General features: G+C 44.6%; 1 protein-coding gene across 1 annotated transcript in view; it reads left to right on the top strand.

Annotated features, from left to right (window-relative positions):
- Positions 1 to 19,506, top strand: part of LOC126403413 (leucine-rich repeat-containing G-protein coupled receptor 6) — a 45,143-nt gene that overhangs the window by 11,476 nt on the left and 14,161 nt on the right. Inside the window, exons 2-4 of the mRNA XM_050066063.1 lie at positions 6,286 to 6,357; positions 14,529 to 14,600; positions 16,521 to 16,592. Coding sequence (XP_049922020.1) covers positions 6,286 to 6,357; positions 14,529 to 14,600; positions 16,521 to 16,592 — 216 coding nt within the window. The remainder of the gene's footprint in view (positions 1 to 6,285; positions 6,358 to 14,528; positions 14,601 to 16,520; positions 16,593 to 19,506) is intronic.

Below are 19,506 nucleotides of genomic sequence, written 5' to 3'. Positions count from 1 at the left end.
ACACACATTCTCCTCTCCCTCACAGATACACACACACATACACACTAATGCACACAACCATTTAGGCCCTCTTTAAGGCGGCGCCCGAGCATTGACTACCAGTTGCATTGTGTGGAATAAAAGATCCTCTTTCATCGTGGCCTTAACTGTTTCAAAGCACTAAGCGGAGAGGATCAGACTGGCTGAATCCGACTGAAGACATTACTGTCATAGTTACTGTAAAAGACAGCCAAGGTGTGGCTCAAGCACAGCTAATGCAGAACTCCTGCCCTCTGGGCACAGCTCCGGTTGTTGATTTTTACTAAAGATCTATTACTCTAATGTTCCTCACAGATAAGCCGCCTTCAAAGGTGCAGGGCTTACCGCCATTATTGGCTGTTTGTTTGGTAAGAGTCTCCACCTGAGTGAGTGAGAAAGGGATTGGCAGGGAGGCAAGAAGAAAGAGAGCTGAGGAGGAAGTGAGAGGGAAGACCTCAGGGTACGGCTGTTGTGAAGTGATTTTGTGTGTGTAAGAGAGAGAGAGAGAGAGTCATGAAAAAACATCCCTCTCAAGGGCAACAATGTAAGCCTGGTTGTTTACATGCTTGTGCTGCATTGTTATGTGCCGTACCTGCATGCAATTTTATGCTTGAGCGACATGCCAGAAACTTTTTCCACAGAAGTTTTTTTTTAAACTTTGAGACAATGGAATTCTCCAAAGTGAAATGTATCGAGTCATCTCTCCTCAGCCTGCTCCCGCACTGCTTTGTCTGACTGACACATTTCACCATTGATGATAAAAACAGACACCTGACTGCTGATCACATCTGCCCCACTCTGTGGGTATATTCACTCACCAGGGTGGTCCGGCATCCACCCCACAAAAGCCACCCGGAGCCTGGAGTGTGTACAAGTGCCTGTGTATTTAGCGTGGGTGTGTGTGTGTACGTCTCTGAACACAAACAGCGGTGTTTTTTTCATATGATGTGGCCAGTTGTTTTGAGCTAAATCAACCAACTCTTGTCAGAAACGCTTCCAGTTTGCAATTGGCTACAACAGAGCTAGGGGCACATTCACACCCACACGCACACGCTGCCTTTGATCACACAGCCGATAACATACTTCAGTAGTTCTGTTGACGGCGGAGAGGAAATATGATGAATCGCATTATTGTAACTACCGGACTGTGTAACCCCATGCTCCAGTTGAAATTTGAAGCAGAGATGGGGAGAGAAAGAGTGAGTGTGAGCGATAGAGTGGCATAAGAGAGAGAGGGCCAAGGCTGATGAATGGAAATGTACCTCTGTTTCTTCATGCTTCCGTTCCCCCCTTAAGACAAGCTCCCTGCCTTGGTTACTCTATCAATCACAGCATAAAGCAGTCAAATATCCAGTGCTTTACCTTTCTTCCCATGCCAAACCTTCCTCTCTTACATTCACATGCACACAAGCGTACACACACTTTGGAGGGGAAAGAATAAACGATCTATCAGAGCACATTGTGTATCGGCAAATCACGGAACGATGGAGGGAATAGGAATGGAAAAATGTCCATATCTTCTAACTCCTCCAATTGCTGCAAAACAGGCCGCAATTTTCGCAGACGCTACTGTGCTTAAACACACAAAATTACATGCACACACATGAAAATGTAATTCCTCCCCAGGGAAGCAGAAGGAGATCACTGGGGGCTTTGTCAGTCATTCTGCAGGTTCAGAGCAGAGGGGGGATAAAAAGAACAGTTAAGAGGCACATTTGGGAGTGTGTTTGTTGAGGGATGAGCATGGGTCTCCATGTCTGCATCCTCTGCTCCTAATACTGCCGAGGAGTCTTTAGTTCGTCATTCAGCGGCAGACGGAGATCTGAGGGGATGAGATGGCCTGTGTGCCTCTGGCGGTTGAGAGATATGTTGTCCTGCGAGTAATATCAGGCTGACTTCTTGACGCCGCGATGGCCAAGATAGGGCAGGACGGTTCCCTGCTGAATACTCGCATGAAAAATAAAGAAAAGAAACCACATGAACTTCCAGTCTGTCCCTCACACACACACACAAACAGACCCAAACGGCAATCTGTTTCCATGCCCCGGCAGCGTTCATGTATGATGTGGTAAAAGCGCGACCAGGGACTGTACCCACCACATCTGCAGGCTCCCTGGAAAACAATAGGGGTGTGAAAATGAGCGACAGACATCTTACCACACACACCGCAGTCACCTATAAATGGAAAAAATATTGTAGTGCACACACAGACACAGATACTGACACACACACTTGCACTCAGTCTCCCTCTCTCTCTCTCTCTCACACACACACACATTAGAGGTGCCCATAAAACGGGGACACAGAAACCCCAATTCTAATTGTAAAACTCCCATACGCTGCGGAGCCTGCGAAATCTTTAAGCGCTCTCTTTCTCATTTCTTTTGCGGCCGTTTATTTGCGCTGAAAATATCTGCACGTCACAGCGCCAGCCGACACAATGCACATGTGGTAGTCATCAATCATAATTATCATGGTTTAAAAAAGCCACAGCTGTTATTTGATTTTAAAAACAAGCCATAGCGCAGCGCCTTCCAACGATACGTCAAGTTGTCAGCGGAGGCCTTGGCCTGCACAGCAGAAATGTCTCTCTCTCTCTCCGGCTTCCCAATGAGCTTGTTGGAGAGCACAGTGGAGCTGAGCTGCATTCAACCTTTCCCCATGACTCACCACTGTGTGTCTTTATTTTTAAACATTTTCTCTCTCCATTGCTGCATGTTTATTCTGTCTGAGTGAGGCCGCTGTTATGGACTTCACACAACGTTTGTTTATGGCTTCTTTAATCAGGACCAGATAATGGAGAGTTGTCTCCATTCGTGGGCGCATCCCCAGAAGCTGGGTGATGTGTGTGTGTTTATGTGTGTGCCTGTGTGTGTGTGTGTGTGTGTGTGTGTGTTGCTATGCTTTAATGATCCCCTCAGAATGTTCCAATAAATATTTTTCTCAGAAGAATATTAGTACACAGACAATGAATAGGATTAAGGTGTGTATGTGTATTGTTCACGAGGCCCCGTGAGGTGATCGTGTGCTTATACGTGATGTCACCCAGTCTTGATTATGTCAATTGGTTTGCCGTTACTGCTGGCTGTGTCATCTCCATGGCAACTTTGTTATCACTTATATTTACCTCTGACTTTAATCAAGCAGTAGTGCATTACACTTGTTGCATTCATTCCCCAAATTACCGCCTGGAGCCTGAGCAGATTGTGCCAAAAATGGGACAAACAAGAAGTTTATAATTCACATGACATCACCAAAGTACTTTAGTTGGTAGGCCAGCAACAGCGCTGGGGAATAAGTAATAAATTACTCATTATTTGTTCGCTTGCTTACATTTACTGAATTGTTCTACTCGGTGCTTATTAAGAAAAGTAATTACTTGCGCTGTATTACATTTCAAGGAGCTGATGTGAACTTAAAACATTTTAAATGTGTCATTAATTTGTAACTGTGATTTTCAATATAAACTGTTAAAAGATGAAACGCTTCTATGGCAAAATAATGATGCTATAATATTTAAAGATGTCTAGTTTAATTTTTATTTTAAGCAAATATGGCTACATACAGTGTTTCACACCAAACTGCACTGTGCGTATCACCAACTCTTATCTTACCAATATATTTATAATACAAGGACGACAAACTGAAGTCCCCATGAATAAACAACCACCATAGCAAAATGTTGACTTATTCTTCTCCAAACATTATTAATTGTGTAATTAATGTTATCTGAAAAAAACCCTGATAATCAATATTAAGGGTTGTTACAGTTGAACATCATCTTATTTAAGGAAGAGCAGTATTGACAGTCGTCAGTGTCTTTCTCCTTTAAAATGACTGACAGAGTGCCCTACTCCCCACAAATGTGCACGGTACTTTAAATTAGGACCTATGGAAAACATGAACTCAATAAATAGTTCCATCTCTTAAAACTGCGTTGGCAGAATTAGGTGTTTTTGACCTGGTCCCCCTCAGGGCTCCAATGCATTGGTACTTTTGAAAAGCACTAATTAAAACAGAAACAGAAAGCAATGACATGAAATAATTGAAATATGACAACCTCATGAAGAATTGGAATGACAGAATAAAGCACCTGTGAAATAAGACAAAAAGTGTACCTCTGGAGTCTCCGTGTAACTCAGTCGGTAGGATGAGGGATTGTTTTAAAGCCCTGTACCTCCTAAAATATTTGCAAAGCCTTCTCTGAATGTTTGGACACCTGCATCATTTACTCTGGCTCGCGGCCTTCTTCTTCTCCTCTTTTATTGGCCCATTGCTACCTTTTATGGTGCATTACCACATCCAGCTGCCAGCACGCATAACCACTCTCAGCAGCATAAATGAGTCTAATATCACCCCTGTGTTTGTGGTGGCCTAGCAGAACACAAGCTGCAGATGATACAGGGAGAGGCTCGTCAAAACATTCAAAGACTTTAATATCAGTAATAGGGGTGTCGTGATAAATCGATCTGGATTATATCAATTCAATTATCAACAATTCAACATCATTGATGTAAAATGAAAACATACACATGCTGTCATTTTTAAGATACGCCCTATTCGAACAGTGTTAGCAGCTTAGCGTCAGGCAGACAGCGGAAAGCAGACAAGGAAAAGACAGTGAGGGTTTTTTTGTGATATCATCTTGTATGTTCGCAGGCCCCTGAAGTGAATCAAATCGAAATCATATCACGGCAGACTTTGTAACATCAGCATATATCGTATTGTTGTCCAAAATATGGGTATAATATCGTAATGAAACTTGTGATTACACCCTACGTTGTTCTGTGACAGACTAAAGCAAGTAGAGAATCAACCATTTTTCCCCTCAACACCGAACGAAAGCATCCACCCTGCCTACGTGTCCCCGAGTAACACCTTGAACCCCTCTCTCTGCAGTCAGACCTCCCGGGAGGGGGCATGTGTAACAGGAAATTCCCATGATGGGATACTAACATGCCAATATTATGCTTTCATAAGGAAAATATTCAGTGTCAGCAGAGGCTGTGAAAAGGCTTCATATCCTAATGATCTGATCTGCAAAACCTCAAAGCAAAAGAACACAGTTAAAGCTGCAAGCTCATCACATGGTGAGAACACACCTCCTCACCCAAAGTGACAGTGGGACTCCACATCCTGACCGCCGCCTGATGTGAAATGTTATCCTTGACAGGATACCAGACTGCTGGTGTACTGAATTGTCTTGTCACAACTGCTAAAATATGACAGGCTGTTCAAATCCCCACACTGTTGAACCAGAATATTGCCATGCAGTGTTTTTTCCACATCGCCCCCGAAGCTGAATATAGATCACGCCTGCGGATAGATCCATCCAGCCCCCCGTCAGCTTGGCTGACTTGACAAACAAACAGCCAGTGTGTCAAAACTCCCAACTGCAAAGGGCTTCTGAGAGCACAGTTTACACTTGCTAGCCCGGTGGTCTGGCTTTATGAGCAATGGTTAGTGTCATACACACACATAGACACACACGCACATGCAAGCCTTGCTCTTGAAGACTCATGCGAGACCCCAAGGGCTGTGAAAGCAAAGAAGGGGTGACGTAGCACCTTCTTGCTTTCATTGTGTTTATCAAAGTGATGACCTTACATGACTGGGGCCACAGGGTTATGTATGTTTTCTACCAGAGGCTGACACAAAAGTTGTCCTCATACCATCCCAAGTGTTAAAAAAGTAGGTTACGTGTGTGTGTGTGAGCATGCATGTATTTGAGCATCCTGCGCCTCTCCCTCTTTGACCGCAACGCAGCTGCGTCAACACTCACCCTCCAGCACACCCTCTCACGTCAGACTGTGTGTCAGAGAGGCAGAGAAATGGAGTGTGTCTATGTTACAGCCATGAACAAAGAGGGAAGGAGGTGGTCTCCTGAGAAACCTGAGGAGGAAAAAAGAAGAAGAAGAGGAGAGAGAGAGAGATAGATACGGAGGGAGACTGAGGGGTCAGATCTGAGAGAAGGTAGAGTGAGACATCTGGAAAAGAGAAAGAGTCACTGGGACGAGGAGGAAATTACAGCTGCCCAACAATGATTCATTGGGGAAAATTTCTCTTCTACATCTCCCTCTCCTCCCTCTTGTCCTCCAACCTCTCTACCTAACCCTCTAACCTCTCTCTGCGCACTACTCCCCACTCCCAATGACTGATCGTCATGTGAAAACCGTGTACATGTCCAGAGAACCTTTGACAGAACATTGATAAGGTATACATTGATTGATACTTTGATCCTGATGCTCCCCCTTTTTCTCTCTCTAGGGATCTGAGCATGAACAACATCAGTGAGATCCAGCCCAGAGCCTTCCACCGACTGCACCTGTTATCAGAACTGTGAGTACAAAATCATTCAACTCACATTCAATTAAGAAAACTCCATCATCATTACGGCTCGCACAAGAAGCAGTCATTCCCTGAGCCGCTGAGATGCACAGACCTCAGTGATGGGGATTGATGACTCTGGCCTGCCTCTGATCTCTCCTACCAAGAAACTGCCTGCAGCGATACACGAGTAGATCCCGAGATGGCGGCACAAAAGAGGAAGGCAAAGGGAACCCGATATCCACTCAGAGAGTGAATATATGGTCCTTAAAGTGTTTGGAGAGCAGGTTCTGTGCTGAGCATCCAAGCCGCTTGCTTTCTTGCCCCCCCCTTGACTTTGTTTCAGCTGGATAGCTCAGTAGGAGCAGTACACACGTAGACACAAGCCTGTGCCAAGACAAACAACACATTATAGGAGAACGTCAGGACAGGTTTAGGGAAAATGAAACAAGCTAAGATTTATGACATTAACTATAGGTACAGTTGGGTATCATTAGCAACGCTTCGATATAGTACACTAAATAAGTTAAATGCTGAAAAAGATTCTTTATACTTTTCTTGGCTGGTGACAGATTAAACAATATGTTAAAATAAAAATAAAAAACAAGGCTAAGAATTTCACTCAGCCTCCGTGCCACATTCCTCAGCATTTAAACTCTGTGCTACAGCCACAATTTGGTCAGTAATTCACAAAGTAGAAGGTATTGGTTTCACTCTCATAGGGCTGATGAAAGCACACACGCCGTAGCAAAACTTCTTCAACATTTTTTTTCAGTCGACCTGGCCGATATCTGATTTGACCACTCAGCAGAACTCGGCTAAGTCTCGGTTTTACAAAAGCTGCACACAGATATGCCCTAAGGGTGTGAATGTGTGTGTGTATGTCAGCCTTCACCTGATTCTTTTACTTCTGGAGCCTGCAGTGTGTGTGTGTGTGTGTGTGCGCGCGCGCATGGGGTGTTTGAACAGTCCGCTGTTTTCTTTGCTAATTCTTGCAGCTGCAGCCTGTGAAGCATAGGCTAATGATGTTGAAAATAAAAGGTTAGCTGGATGACCATTCAGTTGACTTTGAGCTACAGTCAAAGTGAATCTGAAGAGCAGAAACGAGGCCAAGCAATGAAGTTTTGTGACACCTTGAAGCCGGAGAATTAAATTCAAGGCTTTGATTTATTGTCCTGTATCGAATGGCTGATCTGAACTTTTTGCTGTTATAAAAACGGTAAAGGTCAGATATTGCTGATGGCGTAATAATCAGAACCACACAGCGCAGAGTGATGCCGAACATTGATGCTGACATTTGCCTGCGTTGGGGAAAAAGGGGGTGGGGGTCTTGGATGCGGCTCCATCTGCAGTGTTTGTCCAGAGACAATCCTCCCAGTGTTTTACAGCCCCGTTGATCTTGCTTCCTCTGTATCGCTCTCATGTTCTGACACTTTATGGAGACGTTCTGTTGCTTTGTAACTCTTCCAAGGAGGATGTTCCTGCCCTAAAGCCAATTTTTATAGCCCTGCTGACCATTTCTGGAAACATGCTGAGACGACGATGATGTTCCAAGGCAGGGAGAAGCACTTTCCTGACATACACTCCCGTCGAGGAGGTTTAGCGAGATGAAGCATAGCAGGTTATGGTAAACACATTATAATTACGACAAGTTATGGCGCTTGGAAAAACAAACCGTGGCTCTAAACACAAACACGGTCGGTTTGAGAGCGAGAGCGTTTGATGTGGGTCCATAGCACTTGTTGGTAGCACAGGGAGAGGCAAGGGCCAGGCATGTTGTGACTGGTAGAGTGATAAATTGTTTGATGTTGGGCTCAACCTCCCTGTCTGCCCTCACTCACTCTATCTCCCTCCTCTCAGATTCATTTCTACAGCCCCCAATCTCCATTTTACTGCAGGCTATTGCAAGCTGTAGTCACTGCCTTTGATAGTTTTTCTACTTTTTCCCTTTTTGGCCCTCTCCACGTTCTTACAAACCAAAACAAATCAGCTTATGGCAACGAGTCCAGCTTTCATCCTGTTTTACACTATGGGGAGGAGAGGGAATAAAATCTTATGAGCCACAAACAGACTGTCCTTCTGAAGCACCGCTCATAAACTGTATCATGCTGCCTCTTATCTCCTCGCTCAGCTCTCACCTCTATAGTATCAAAGTGCGTACAGCTAATCCCTTTGAACCTCAAATGAGGTGATTAAATTAATTCACGAGCAGGTAGCAAACCTGCCTTTGATTCATTGCGGTATTGATATTGATAATAAGAGTAATCACCCCTCCCTCCAGCCGTTTCTCTACCTGTAACTCCTTATTTCTAAAACCTGTTCTATTGATCTCAGATCCCTCTCATTAAACCTTCATTTAGCGCTTTGATCAGTGAATCTGTTCTTAATTCAAACTCGCAAACCTGCACGCAACTGTCAGTCAGACGGAGCATGAAGAGAGGCGACTGAGAGGCAGACTGCATGTCTATGGATTAATGAGAGGGCAGCAATGCCCGCAGACTGCGAGACTGGTTACTCATCTACCTGACATATCAAAGACATCCCCTCTCTCCAAATGTTCCGCTTTAATATCAAAGATATACTATCTACTTCTGATCTAATTACAACTTCGAACTAGCAGAGGTTGGTTTTGTGGGAACTGTCACCCGAAAAGCCCTTCCTGAAAACCACTTTCGAAGGCGACCGAGCTCTCCACCTATCATCAGTATCAAAGTCCGTGCGGTTCGTACCTCCGGAGATCCAGTTTCACTCTGCCTTTTTCTTTTGACTTCCGTCATAATCAGCCGTTTGGGTCGAGTCTCTCGTGCTCATCTTATCATTATCTGTAGCCATCACTCAATGCAGAGGTGAAATCAGCCCACTCAAAGTGGCCTGACAGGAAAAACAATCTCACTGGATTTTTTAAAACCCTCTATTACTCTTCCCTTTGCCTCTTTTGACCCACACTATTACCAAACAAGTCCTCCAACCCATACGACCACGTGCTCATTTGTTCCTACCCTCTAACATGACCCACAGGAGTGTTTGCCACATTAGTGCCCCTTTCAGCTAGTTTAGTTTTAGCAAAAAATCATGGGTGGGGATTGTTACATTATGCACTTTACATAATGTTACGTACTTAACATAACATAATGATATTGCATAACTTAAAATAACTCAGTGTTGACTTTTGGTTGTCACATACATAGGGTGACCATATTTTGATTTCCAAAAAAGAGGACACTCGGCTGGCCATGACATAGCCTATTTAAATGATACTTGCAGTTTACTCAAAGATGCCTTATAATTTTAATATATTTAAAATTTATATGTATGGACAGAAAATTCAGTTATATTGCAAAATAATATCTCTCAAAGACAGAAATTCAGATAGGCCCCAATAGGGGACACATACACACACTAGAGTGTGGCGATCCGAGCCCGACGGTACCCGACGGGTCGGGCGGGTTTGGTCAAAAATGTAGCTATAATTTGTATTGGGCTCGGGTCGGATTCAGTCAGCTTTCAGTGAAAATGTAATGTAAAAATAAATAAAATCCTATTGTCTGTCCTGTTTATTGCTTGCTTTACGTGACAACACCTGAACATAACACACACAGACACACATTGGCTGTTTGTTTCTACCTCTCTCCTCGCTGGAAGTCTCGGACCTCCAGCCGCCCGCCTCCGCCTTGATTAAACGCTGAAAATAAAATAAAAGAGGGAGACAGCTTTTCCTATTTTATCTTATTTTGTTTTATTTCTCCCTCTCCTCTCGCTGGAAGCGTCGGACCTCCCGCCTTCCGCTCCCGTCTCAAACACGGAGGTCTCCCTCTTTGCTGAGCACCCACGGCGCACGCCCGGCCTGTTAAATAGCCTGTAACCGTAACAACTGTGTGACACAAACTCAGTGCTTTGGTCATTAAATAATGTTGGGCTCGGTTCGGGTTCGGACAGAAATATGCGGCCAGTGCCGCACTCTAACACACACACACACAAACACACGGAAAACTGGACATTATCATCAGTTTATAAAAAAAAAAACCCGGACGGGACATGAAAAGTGGACATGTCCGGGCAAAAGAGGACGTTTGGTCAGCCTAACCTACATCACCTGACTTTCTCCTTTGCTCCCGTCATAATTACTACAGCCACTAGAGGTCGCTGCCTACACCAAACAGAGATATGGGTCGTAATAAGCTGCTTGTACAAACAACCTGTGGTGTCACTTTTTTGGGCAAGGACAGTCTCATATTACCAGCTTAAATAGACAGCTCACCCCAAAATCAGAAATACATACTGGTCCTCTAACCTGTAGTGTTACTTATCGAATCTAGACAGTTTTGGTGTGAGGTGCCCAGAGTTGGAAATATCAGCCCCAGGGATTTCTCCAATATAATGGAACTAGACAGCACTAAGATTGTGGCGCTAAAAGCACCAAAAAAAAAAAAAAAAAAAAAAAAAAGAACAAATCTTTCCAATCTTTCTTTCTCAAAATCATGACCCAGTAACTCAAGATAATCCACAAATCTTTTTGTGAGCAGTTTCATGTAGGAACCATTTTCTTTCTACCAGACTGTACCTACCAACCATATCACCATGCATAAGGAAGCCTGCATCTACTGCCAGCTGACCTAGCACCACATAGCTAGCTAATGCTACAGCTCAGCCAAGAAGGACACCACAAATGTTTATATCTCACACTGTCACAAACCTCTTGTCCATGATGAATGCTATGATATAGTTTGCGGATGTAGTTTGTTAGAAAGAAAATAGTTCCTATATGAAATGGCTCACAACAAGGTCTGTGGATTATCTTGAGTAACAGGGTCAGGATTCAGGTCAGGATTTTCTTTTTTGGGGCACTTTGAGCACCACAAGCCGAGTGCCATTTAGTTCCATTATATTCAAGAGAGGTAGACATCTCTACCACCGATATCTCCTACCCTTGGAAACTCACACCAAAACAATGTATATTGATAAACAGAATTACAAGAAAGAGGAAAAATATCTATTATTAATTTTGAGTGGACTGTCCCTTTAAGTGAAAGTGCGTGGAATATGGTGCTAACTCCTGTGATCGGCTCAAGACTGAGACTCTGGAATATCCACCCAGCCCTGTGAGAGTGCTCTCAGGTGCTCTGCCACTATCACAAAAATGAAACCAAGATGCAGTAGGAGAGAAGTGGCGAGTGGAGGCCAAGCGCTGCCCTACTTGTCCTCTTCTTGGTGATAAGATTGTCTGCTGATAGGCCAGGAGTGTAATGCAGGTGAGGGTTAAGGGTTTACAGTATTGGCTGTCTTGATACTCCAGGTGCACCACACAGCTGGGACTATCTGGGTCAATTAAAACTTTTCCTTTTAGCGTTGCCAACACTGGTTTTTGTCTGCTTGTCTCCTTCTCTCCCACAAACACGTACCCACACACACCCTCTCACACTGTTTTCCACATGTCTATATTTTACTCCAGTAATTTTAGAGGTTAACGCCAGGTTAAGTGGTTGACCCTGAGGCTGGACCTCTGAACAGAAGGAGGGATAACATTTCTATTGATGGACTGGGGTGACAAAAGGTCATACATGCGTATGTACTTAAAAACACACCCACACCCACACACACACACACACACACACACACACACACCGCCCTCTACTTGATAAGACCTGTTTATCCTCACCTTCTTCTTTCATCATCGACTCCTATCAACCATCCATGCTGCCACTATGGTGTCCTATCACTAACTGAGATAGCATCCCGAAATATGATGCTGTCTTTGCCGTCTAGGTCTTTTATTCTGTCTTTTTGTTTATTGTTGTGAGGCAATAGCACATGGTGATACATAGGATAATCAGCAGTTGGTATGCTTCAGTGACGCCCTCGCTGATCAGCTCTGATAGCAGGGTGGTCTCACCTTTGCTACCAGCACCCCTCCCACTTCTCTCCCATACGTTTTGAACTACACACTGGCCTCTGTTATTTTATCTATGAATCACGTCAATAGGGCTGAATTATGCTGAGGTGGAATTTTTTATCAACGCAGCCCAGGGGCCAAGAAAAATTCTAACCATCCCCAAATCAAATTAAAAGAAAAAACGGTCGGAGCCATGGTTTGACAAGAGCAAGGCGCCTTTCATTAGAATGAGATTGATGTGGAACGACTAGGAGGCTAAGTGCGGAACATTCACTCATACGTACGATCATTTACACACACGTACACACATAAATACACACACTGATATCATGGAAACAGTTGGTCAGTGGCAACTGCCGGTGTTCTGTTGATGTCTATCAAGAATGTCTGAACATTTCTTTCCTTTTTCAATATCCATCTTCACTTTCGACATAATTATCCATTTGACAAATGAAGTCGGCAAAAAAGCATGATTCCACTCTAATGCTGTTTTGGCTCCAATGGTGCAGCTAATAGAGAAAGGCTGGTTGGCAGTAGGACATGCACATCATACCATGGCCTTAACTACAATGTTTGTTTTCTAAAACTCTAAATTACTGCGCCTCCTCATCCCCCCACTGAAAAGACATTTATTTTTCTTTGGTGCTACCTATATCTTTTTTCCGTCCAACGCGCCTGTAACTAATCACTGCGCTTGAACAGGACCCAAAACAAGGCACTTAGGGGTCTTTGCAGAAATAGGCTTAGATCTATTTTACTGGTGTCAGGACCTCAGCGAGGCCTATTGAAACAGTTACCTCTGGAAAAGTAGCTATTGAAATGGTCCCCGGTGACCAGCTTGTGCAATAGCGGAAACTGAAATGGTATTGAAGTAGCAGACCTATCGTCCTCTGCGGGACAACAAATGAGCAGTATACAGAGTTAAAATCAGATCTGAGAGCAAATTGAACTCCTTTATCTTTGAATAAGAATGAAAATTAGAATTTGTGGGGTCAAAGAGCTGCAGTCACTGACTCATTGCCATCTGCGCCTTCTATGTCTGTGAAATCTATATTGAGACTTCATGTGACACAGTCAAAGTCTGTTTGAATGAGTTTTGACTGTGGTTTGAGAGGCATGACTAAATGGCACCACAATAGCTTGGATAACAATCAGTCCATTTTGCATTCTAGTTTGCCGATGTGGGCGTGCGTCTACGTGCATGTGTGCGTGCGTGTGTGTGCTTGTGTTGATAAATACGAGTTCTACATGAGTTCTAAACTGGGCTGAGTGTGAGATTTGGCAGGCGCGGGTGGGGTTGTGTGGTTTGCCACTGCACAGTAATAAGACTGAGACATGTTGACATGAGTATCAGATGTCAGAGGGAGTTTGCTGCGAGCTCTCGTCCATTACCATCTGGATGATAGTGGCTTGGAAAGGCAGGCAGAGTGCTATATCAATATTTCAGTATCCCCGCACTGATGGAACAACTCAGCCAGAGGCAGGCTGCTTAGCATAAACTCAAATGTCAGGCAAATGTCACCTGTGGAGCAACGGTGTGAGCAGGAGGATGCCAATGAGTAACTTTTAACGTGTGCGTGTGTGTTTAATAAAAGTGGGTGGTCTCGAGCTGTGAAGACCAAATCTGTGTTTAAAGTGTGTTTCCAGCTCATGACCTTGAGAGTTACTCTGTTGGACTGAATGTTATTTATTTGGACATCTTATACACACTCACAAATGACCATTAGGTGCTGTGTTTGATAAACAAACTGATTGGATTGCTTGTGTGAATGTGTGTGGTTTCTCTCCCTCGCTGTCCTCAAGGCCCCTCAGAATGGGCCCAATTTACCTCAAGGACATGGAAAATAGCGCACGCATTCGCACCGCACACACACATGTTCACATATATGGTATACACCTTACTATATACACACGTACATAAACACACCCACATGCTCACAAGCAAATATACTTTCAGGCTGCACTTGTTGACCCAATCTCAGTCTCATTCAATTCAGTCTATACTCACTCATCAGCGCTCCCAGGATTGGTTAAGGTTTCAGGGTGTGCTTCAGGCCAATAGCAACCACATTGAAGGGAATCGAATATTGTTATTTGCATAGTGCCCCGGCAGTAACCCCAAAGCAGGAACTCGAGGATGAAGTCATATCACAGCTCAATCCAAAAACGTAGAATAAAGCAAATGCAAAAATTGTCTTTTGAGACTTGTAAATTCTTTTGTGTGTGCTTATATTTCATTTTTCACTTTAATATTTTGCTTTCCCCCTTTTTGATCTTCGTGTTTCTCTCCTAGGCGTATCTCAGGGAATCAACTGAGGTATATCTCAGGCCACGCTCTCCAGGGTCTCCACAACCTCAAAGTTCTGTAAGTAACCTCCTCCACCCACCCGCCCTATTGCACTCTGGTGGTTCAGTCCTCGTTCCCAGGTGGGTTGTTCCACTGCAGCATTGTGGGGGGATAGAGTTGTGCTCCCGCCTTGAATAAAACACACAGGCCACGCATCATTAACTGTAGTTAAAGTTTATGGGCTGGTTCCTTCATTCCCAAACAAGCCCTGTTTCAGTTGCAAGCATGCACACACACACACAGACACACACAGACACACACACACACACACACACACACACACTCACACAGGTGTAATGCAAGGACCTCCCAGTCACACCACCCACTGAGATTACAGAAAGTGACAAAAAAAAAAAAAAAATCACTTAAAAAACGCCATTCAAAGCCGCTCTCTCAACACCCCATTTCTCATATTGTGTTCATATCCTTATGATCCATGGCCACCAACTGTTAGCGCTGCCGTGAAGTATTAAATCACAAAAAAGTGCAAAGCAGCCATAAAACCGTGGCTCTCTCTGACTTGTGATCGCGGCATCTAATGAGTTGCTGCCATATTTCTACTGGGTGCGAGACAAGGGTATTAAGGAGGTTTTCATGAGCCTTGGCAACCGACTCAATTCCTTTTGGACCCACGCTGAGAAAAGTTTGAGAAGCCCTGCCACAGAATATAAACTTAGCTAGAGAATTGTGGTTTGTAATTTGAGGGAATCTGGGGGATTACCAGGCGCACAAGTTGATCTTCTTTCACCTTGTGTTGTGAAACTCATCGAGACAGAATGAGGGAACCAGCCATGAATCCTGAGCTATTATGTCATTACTGTAGAAGGACACACACATCCTGAATTCATACACGTCTGCAAGCATTCATGCTTCACACTACAACACCCTAGCAAACTTTGGATGGTCTCTTTGACCTCAGAGCAGCTGAGTTGTTGGTTTCCTTCCTCAATATATTAGTTAAAGTCAGGCCGTGTCAAACACAAATGGACCGCTGACCTTGTGTAGGGTAACCGCAAGGTTCCTGCAGTCTCTCTCTCCCTCTCAGACACACACATGCACACACACACACACACACACACACACACACACACACACACACACACACACACACACACACAGAAGGTTATGAACCCAGAGTGGAGTACAGCGAAGCTCCCCGTAGGGAATTTCTTTGAAACAGGAAAAGACTCAATTCGATGTATTTATCATGGCATCATCATCCCAGTGGAAACATTCCCCTGATCCTCTGAAAACCTTAGCAGCAGTTTTTCTACACTGAAGCAATCACTGTATCTTACACAGAAGACTATTGTGAAATACACTGCACTACGAAAGCATGTGACACATTGAGCTATGTAAATAAATATGGCAAAAATGCTTTGAGACACACAGAATACCCCAAAAAATGTCTAATTCTTGGCAAGAGAAGATACTGAATTGTTACACTATAAAAACCTTACTGTAAGCTAAAATGTATAACTGTGTGCATTACGCTCGCAGACTAACAAAGACTGATTATTGAGGCACCACGATGCCACAATAAAGGCACAGCGCCACCGCTGAGAGCGACACACCGGAGACTATTCGCCTCGTCAGACGACTGCTCACGATAAAAACTTTAAAGAACAAGCGAGAGAAAGACAGAGAAAAAGTGAGGGAGGGAGAGGAAAGAGAGAGGGATATTGTTTGCTCCCCACTTCCTCCTCGTTTTTTGCTCCATTCCTCTAAGAATGACATCAGCAGCCCACCCAAGGAGCTTCTCTTCCTCTTTTCTTCTACCCTTCATTCTCTGCTTCTCTTCAAGCTTTCACTGGCCCTTTCCTTCTTGTGTCAGATTTCCCTCGCGATGGAATTATTTGCTCTGCTTTATGTGCCCTCACGCACACCACGTACACTCTATCACGTAAAGACCTATAACCTGTAACCTGTCACTTTCAGGATGCTGCAAAACAACCAGCTGGAGAGACTTCCTGATGATGCTCCATGGGACCTACCCAACCTTCTGTCCCTGTGAGTCTCTCTGTCACACACACACACACACACACACACACACTAATCATGCTACTCTACCTCATCTAGCAGGGAATGAAACATCCCCTGGCCACCCACCCACACATCTCAGCTCTAACCGCAGTGCAGGTATAGAGTACCGCTGACATATTACAGACCGTAGCCCAATAGCTCTGCGTTCAGCGCTGTGCTGCCTGACGGTAGGAGTCACAGTCTGACTGTGTCAGTGCAGTTCATGGTAGCATCTGGAAGCCATGAGGGAAACAGCAGACACTGCAGGCCAGAGAGAGCATCTCCAATGAGCTGTGAAACAACCCCATTTTCCATCAATTCCCCCTCTCTTCCTCCTCCGCTCCTCTCCTCCGTTCTTCTCCCACCACCCACACCGCTATCCCCCTGGCTAATGAGAGTGTTTGGTGGCATAATTGTCTCATCTGTGGGGTCAGCGTACGTGTGTATGTGTGTGAGTGTTTGGGCGGGTGCACGTGGACCACCTCATCTGTAATTCCTCACCCCTCTCCCGACGTACCGCACACGTACTCCACATCCCCGCTTTCCAAATTAATAATTCTTTGTAAATATCCATAAAGCCATTTCCGTCATCGCACGCTGAAATTGCTGGAGTTGTAACATGGGAGGGGCGTGCACATGTAACTCCTCTCTACCACCTACAACGTTTCCCTGTCTGGTATTAAGCAGGCCTGCTCTCCCTCAACACAGTCACCAAGCCTGCACACACTCACACACATACTGTACCTACAAGCAGCCACTATGGCTCAGGCTGGCCCTGTGTGAGTGTGTGTCTAACTCCATGATGATGTCTCTGTCTGTTTTCCGTCTATGTGCATGTGTGTGTGGTCTCAGTTTCTTTACATAGAGATGCTCTCAAGTAATGAAACACACACACACACACACACACACACACACACACACACACGCAGAGTCAGTGTATAGAGACGCACCTTGTCATTACAGTAATGATAAGCCCAGCGGAGAAAGATTACTGGAAAGGCTTTGGAGAGTGAAGCTTGTCGGCGCCTCTCACTGACATTAAACACACCAGGTAAAAAGAAAGAGAGACAGCATCTGAGACAGCACACAGGTTTTGAGTCAGTATAAATGTATAAAGGAGGCTTTGATCTAAAATAAATCATGTCTTAATCTCGTACACGAAGCCTTTTGTCAGCAGTGAACTTAAGCTGAGTCAAGAAATTTGTCTCACCGTTTGAATTGAGATAATTACACCACACAGTGTCAAGTGTTGTTATTTAGCTCAGTGCCATCTTGAGGAGACAGACAGTGTTTTGGGTCCCAACCCACAGGTTAAGCAACGTAATCACCACTGATGAGTTCCACAAGCCACATTAATCAACCTGTTTTTATAGATTTGCCTCGATGGCAGCGCAACGTGCTCCTTCAAGTTCCTCGTTGCATAAAACGTTGGCCATCTGGAGAATTGAACCAGAGGAGGCAGGTCAACAGATCTCCTGGATCATTTAAGAGAGCTTTCTCTTTGTCTCTATTTCTCTCTCCCATAATCGTACCTCAGACTTTGATGTGATGGACAGGAAATAGTTGCTGCTTTATTGGCTTCTGTGGAACATTCCAGGTTCTGTCTGGACCTTCTGGAGACCTGGCAGGTCCACCCAGAGGAGCAATTATTATTTTGCCCTGGAGAACAAACCAGAGAGTTGAAGGGTCTTCCGTAGCTTTCATCCTGTGATTTGGGTCAGGGACAAACAATGTCCTCAGTTGGAGTGCACAGGATGCACAAGGACGATGTTTAGCACCGAGGAAAATGTGCGCTCAGGAAGTAGGCAAGATGAAAATTTCTTGAAGCTGTTTGCTCGTGCGCGTACACACATTCGTGTGTATTTCCATGGATGCTGGAGGGTGTTCCCCCCGTGTGCCTGTGTGTGAGCATCTGCCAGTGTATACAGTTGCCTCTCCTGATGGAAAATTTCCCTGGGGAGAAAAGCCCAGAGTTCAGAGTTCAAGTTCAGATTTCACTTTGATGATGTTGTTTGTTTGGTGAAGCCTCTGAGGGGTGAGGAGGCTGAGGAGGAGCCGCAGCGCCAGAATCAAAGAACCACAGTGGAAGATTGATAAGGGAGGATGTTTGAAAGACGAACAAGAGTTAAGGAGTGAGACGCAAAGGGGTTTGCGGCGGCTGGGAGGTCATCAATGAAGATGTAAGAAACAAAATGTGAGTCTGAGAGGGGCCTGGAGGGAGAGAAAGGAGATTAATGAATGAGTGTGAAGGGCCAAAGAAAGAAGAATAGCGAGAGGAAGTGGTCTCAGCTTGTCAACTCTGCCCTGAGGGGATCATTCATCACTATGGACAGTGTGCGAGCATGTGTGTATTTACGTGGGGGGGGTGTGTCACAGTCCATACTTATCGCCTGTGGGATGAGGACACCGACGGAGAGGGGACAAAGGTTTGTTAGGTTTGATATGGTTGAAGAGATAGTAGTGCATGTGTGAGAGCATAATGTGCGTGTCCAGTGTTGTGTTTGGATGTTGAAGACTGATGGCGACAGCAGGACGCCAATGGAAAGAGTGAAAGAGGGAGGAACAGCTGAAGATGCGGCTTTAACTGTTCCTCCCTCTTTCCATCTTTCCACTTTTCCAGGCATTGAGGGAAGTCGGTTTTACACAACATAAATAAAATGAGGTTGAATAGAACAGGCCCGTCATGACTGTTCCTACACGTTTGTATTTCTCATCTTACATTTCATACGTGTCTGTGCTGGTAAAGCCAGACATGGCTTATTTAGCATGGGAATAAATCATAATGAGGAGCTTCTAAGACGCTGCAGCGAAGATGAAAGGAGGAGAATAAAAGATGTGTAATTCTCATAATAACCTTCCTGTAAGCCAAAGTGTTTCATTGCCACGACACACAACCGCTAAT

The sequence above is a fragment of the Epinephelus moara genome, chromosome 16 (genome assembly GCF_006386435.1).
Source record: "Epinephelus moara isolate mb chromosome 16, YSFRI_EMoa_1.0, whole genome shotgun sequence".
Lineage (NCBI taxonomy): Eukaryota > Metazoa > Chordata > Actinopteri > Perciformes > Serranidae > Epinephelus > Epinephelus moara.
The sequence above is the reverse complement of the archived record's forward strand: the minus strand, read 5'-3'. Positions and strand labels throughout refer to the sequence as shown.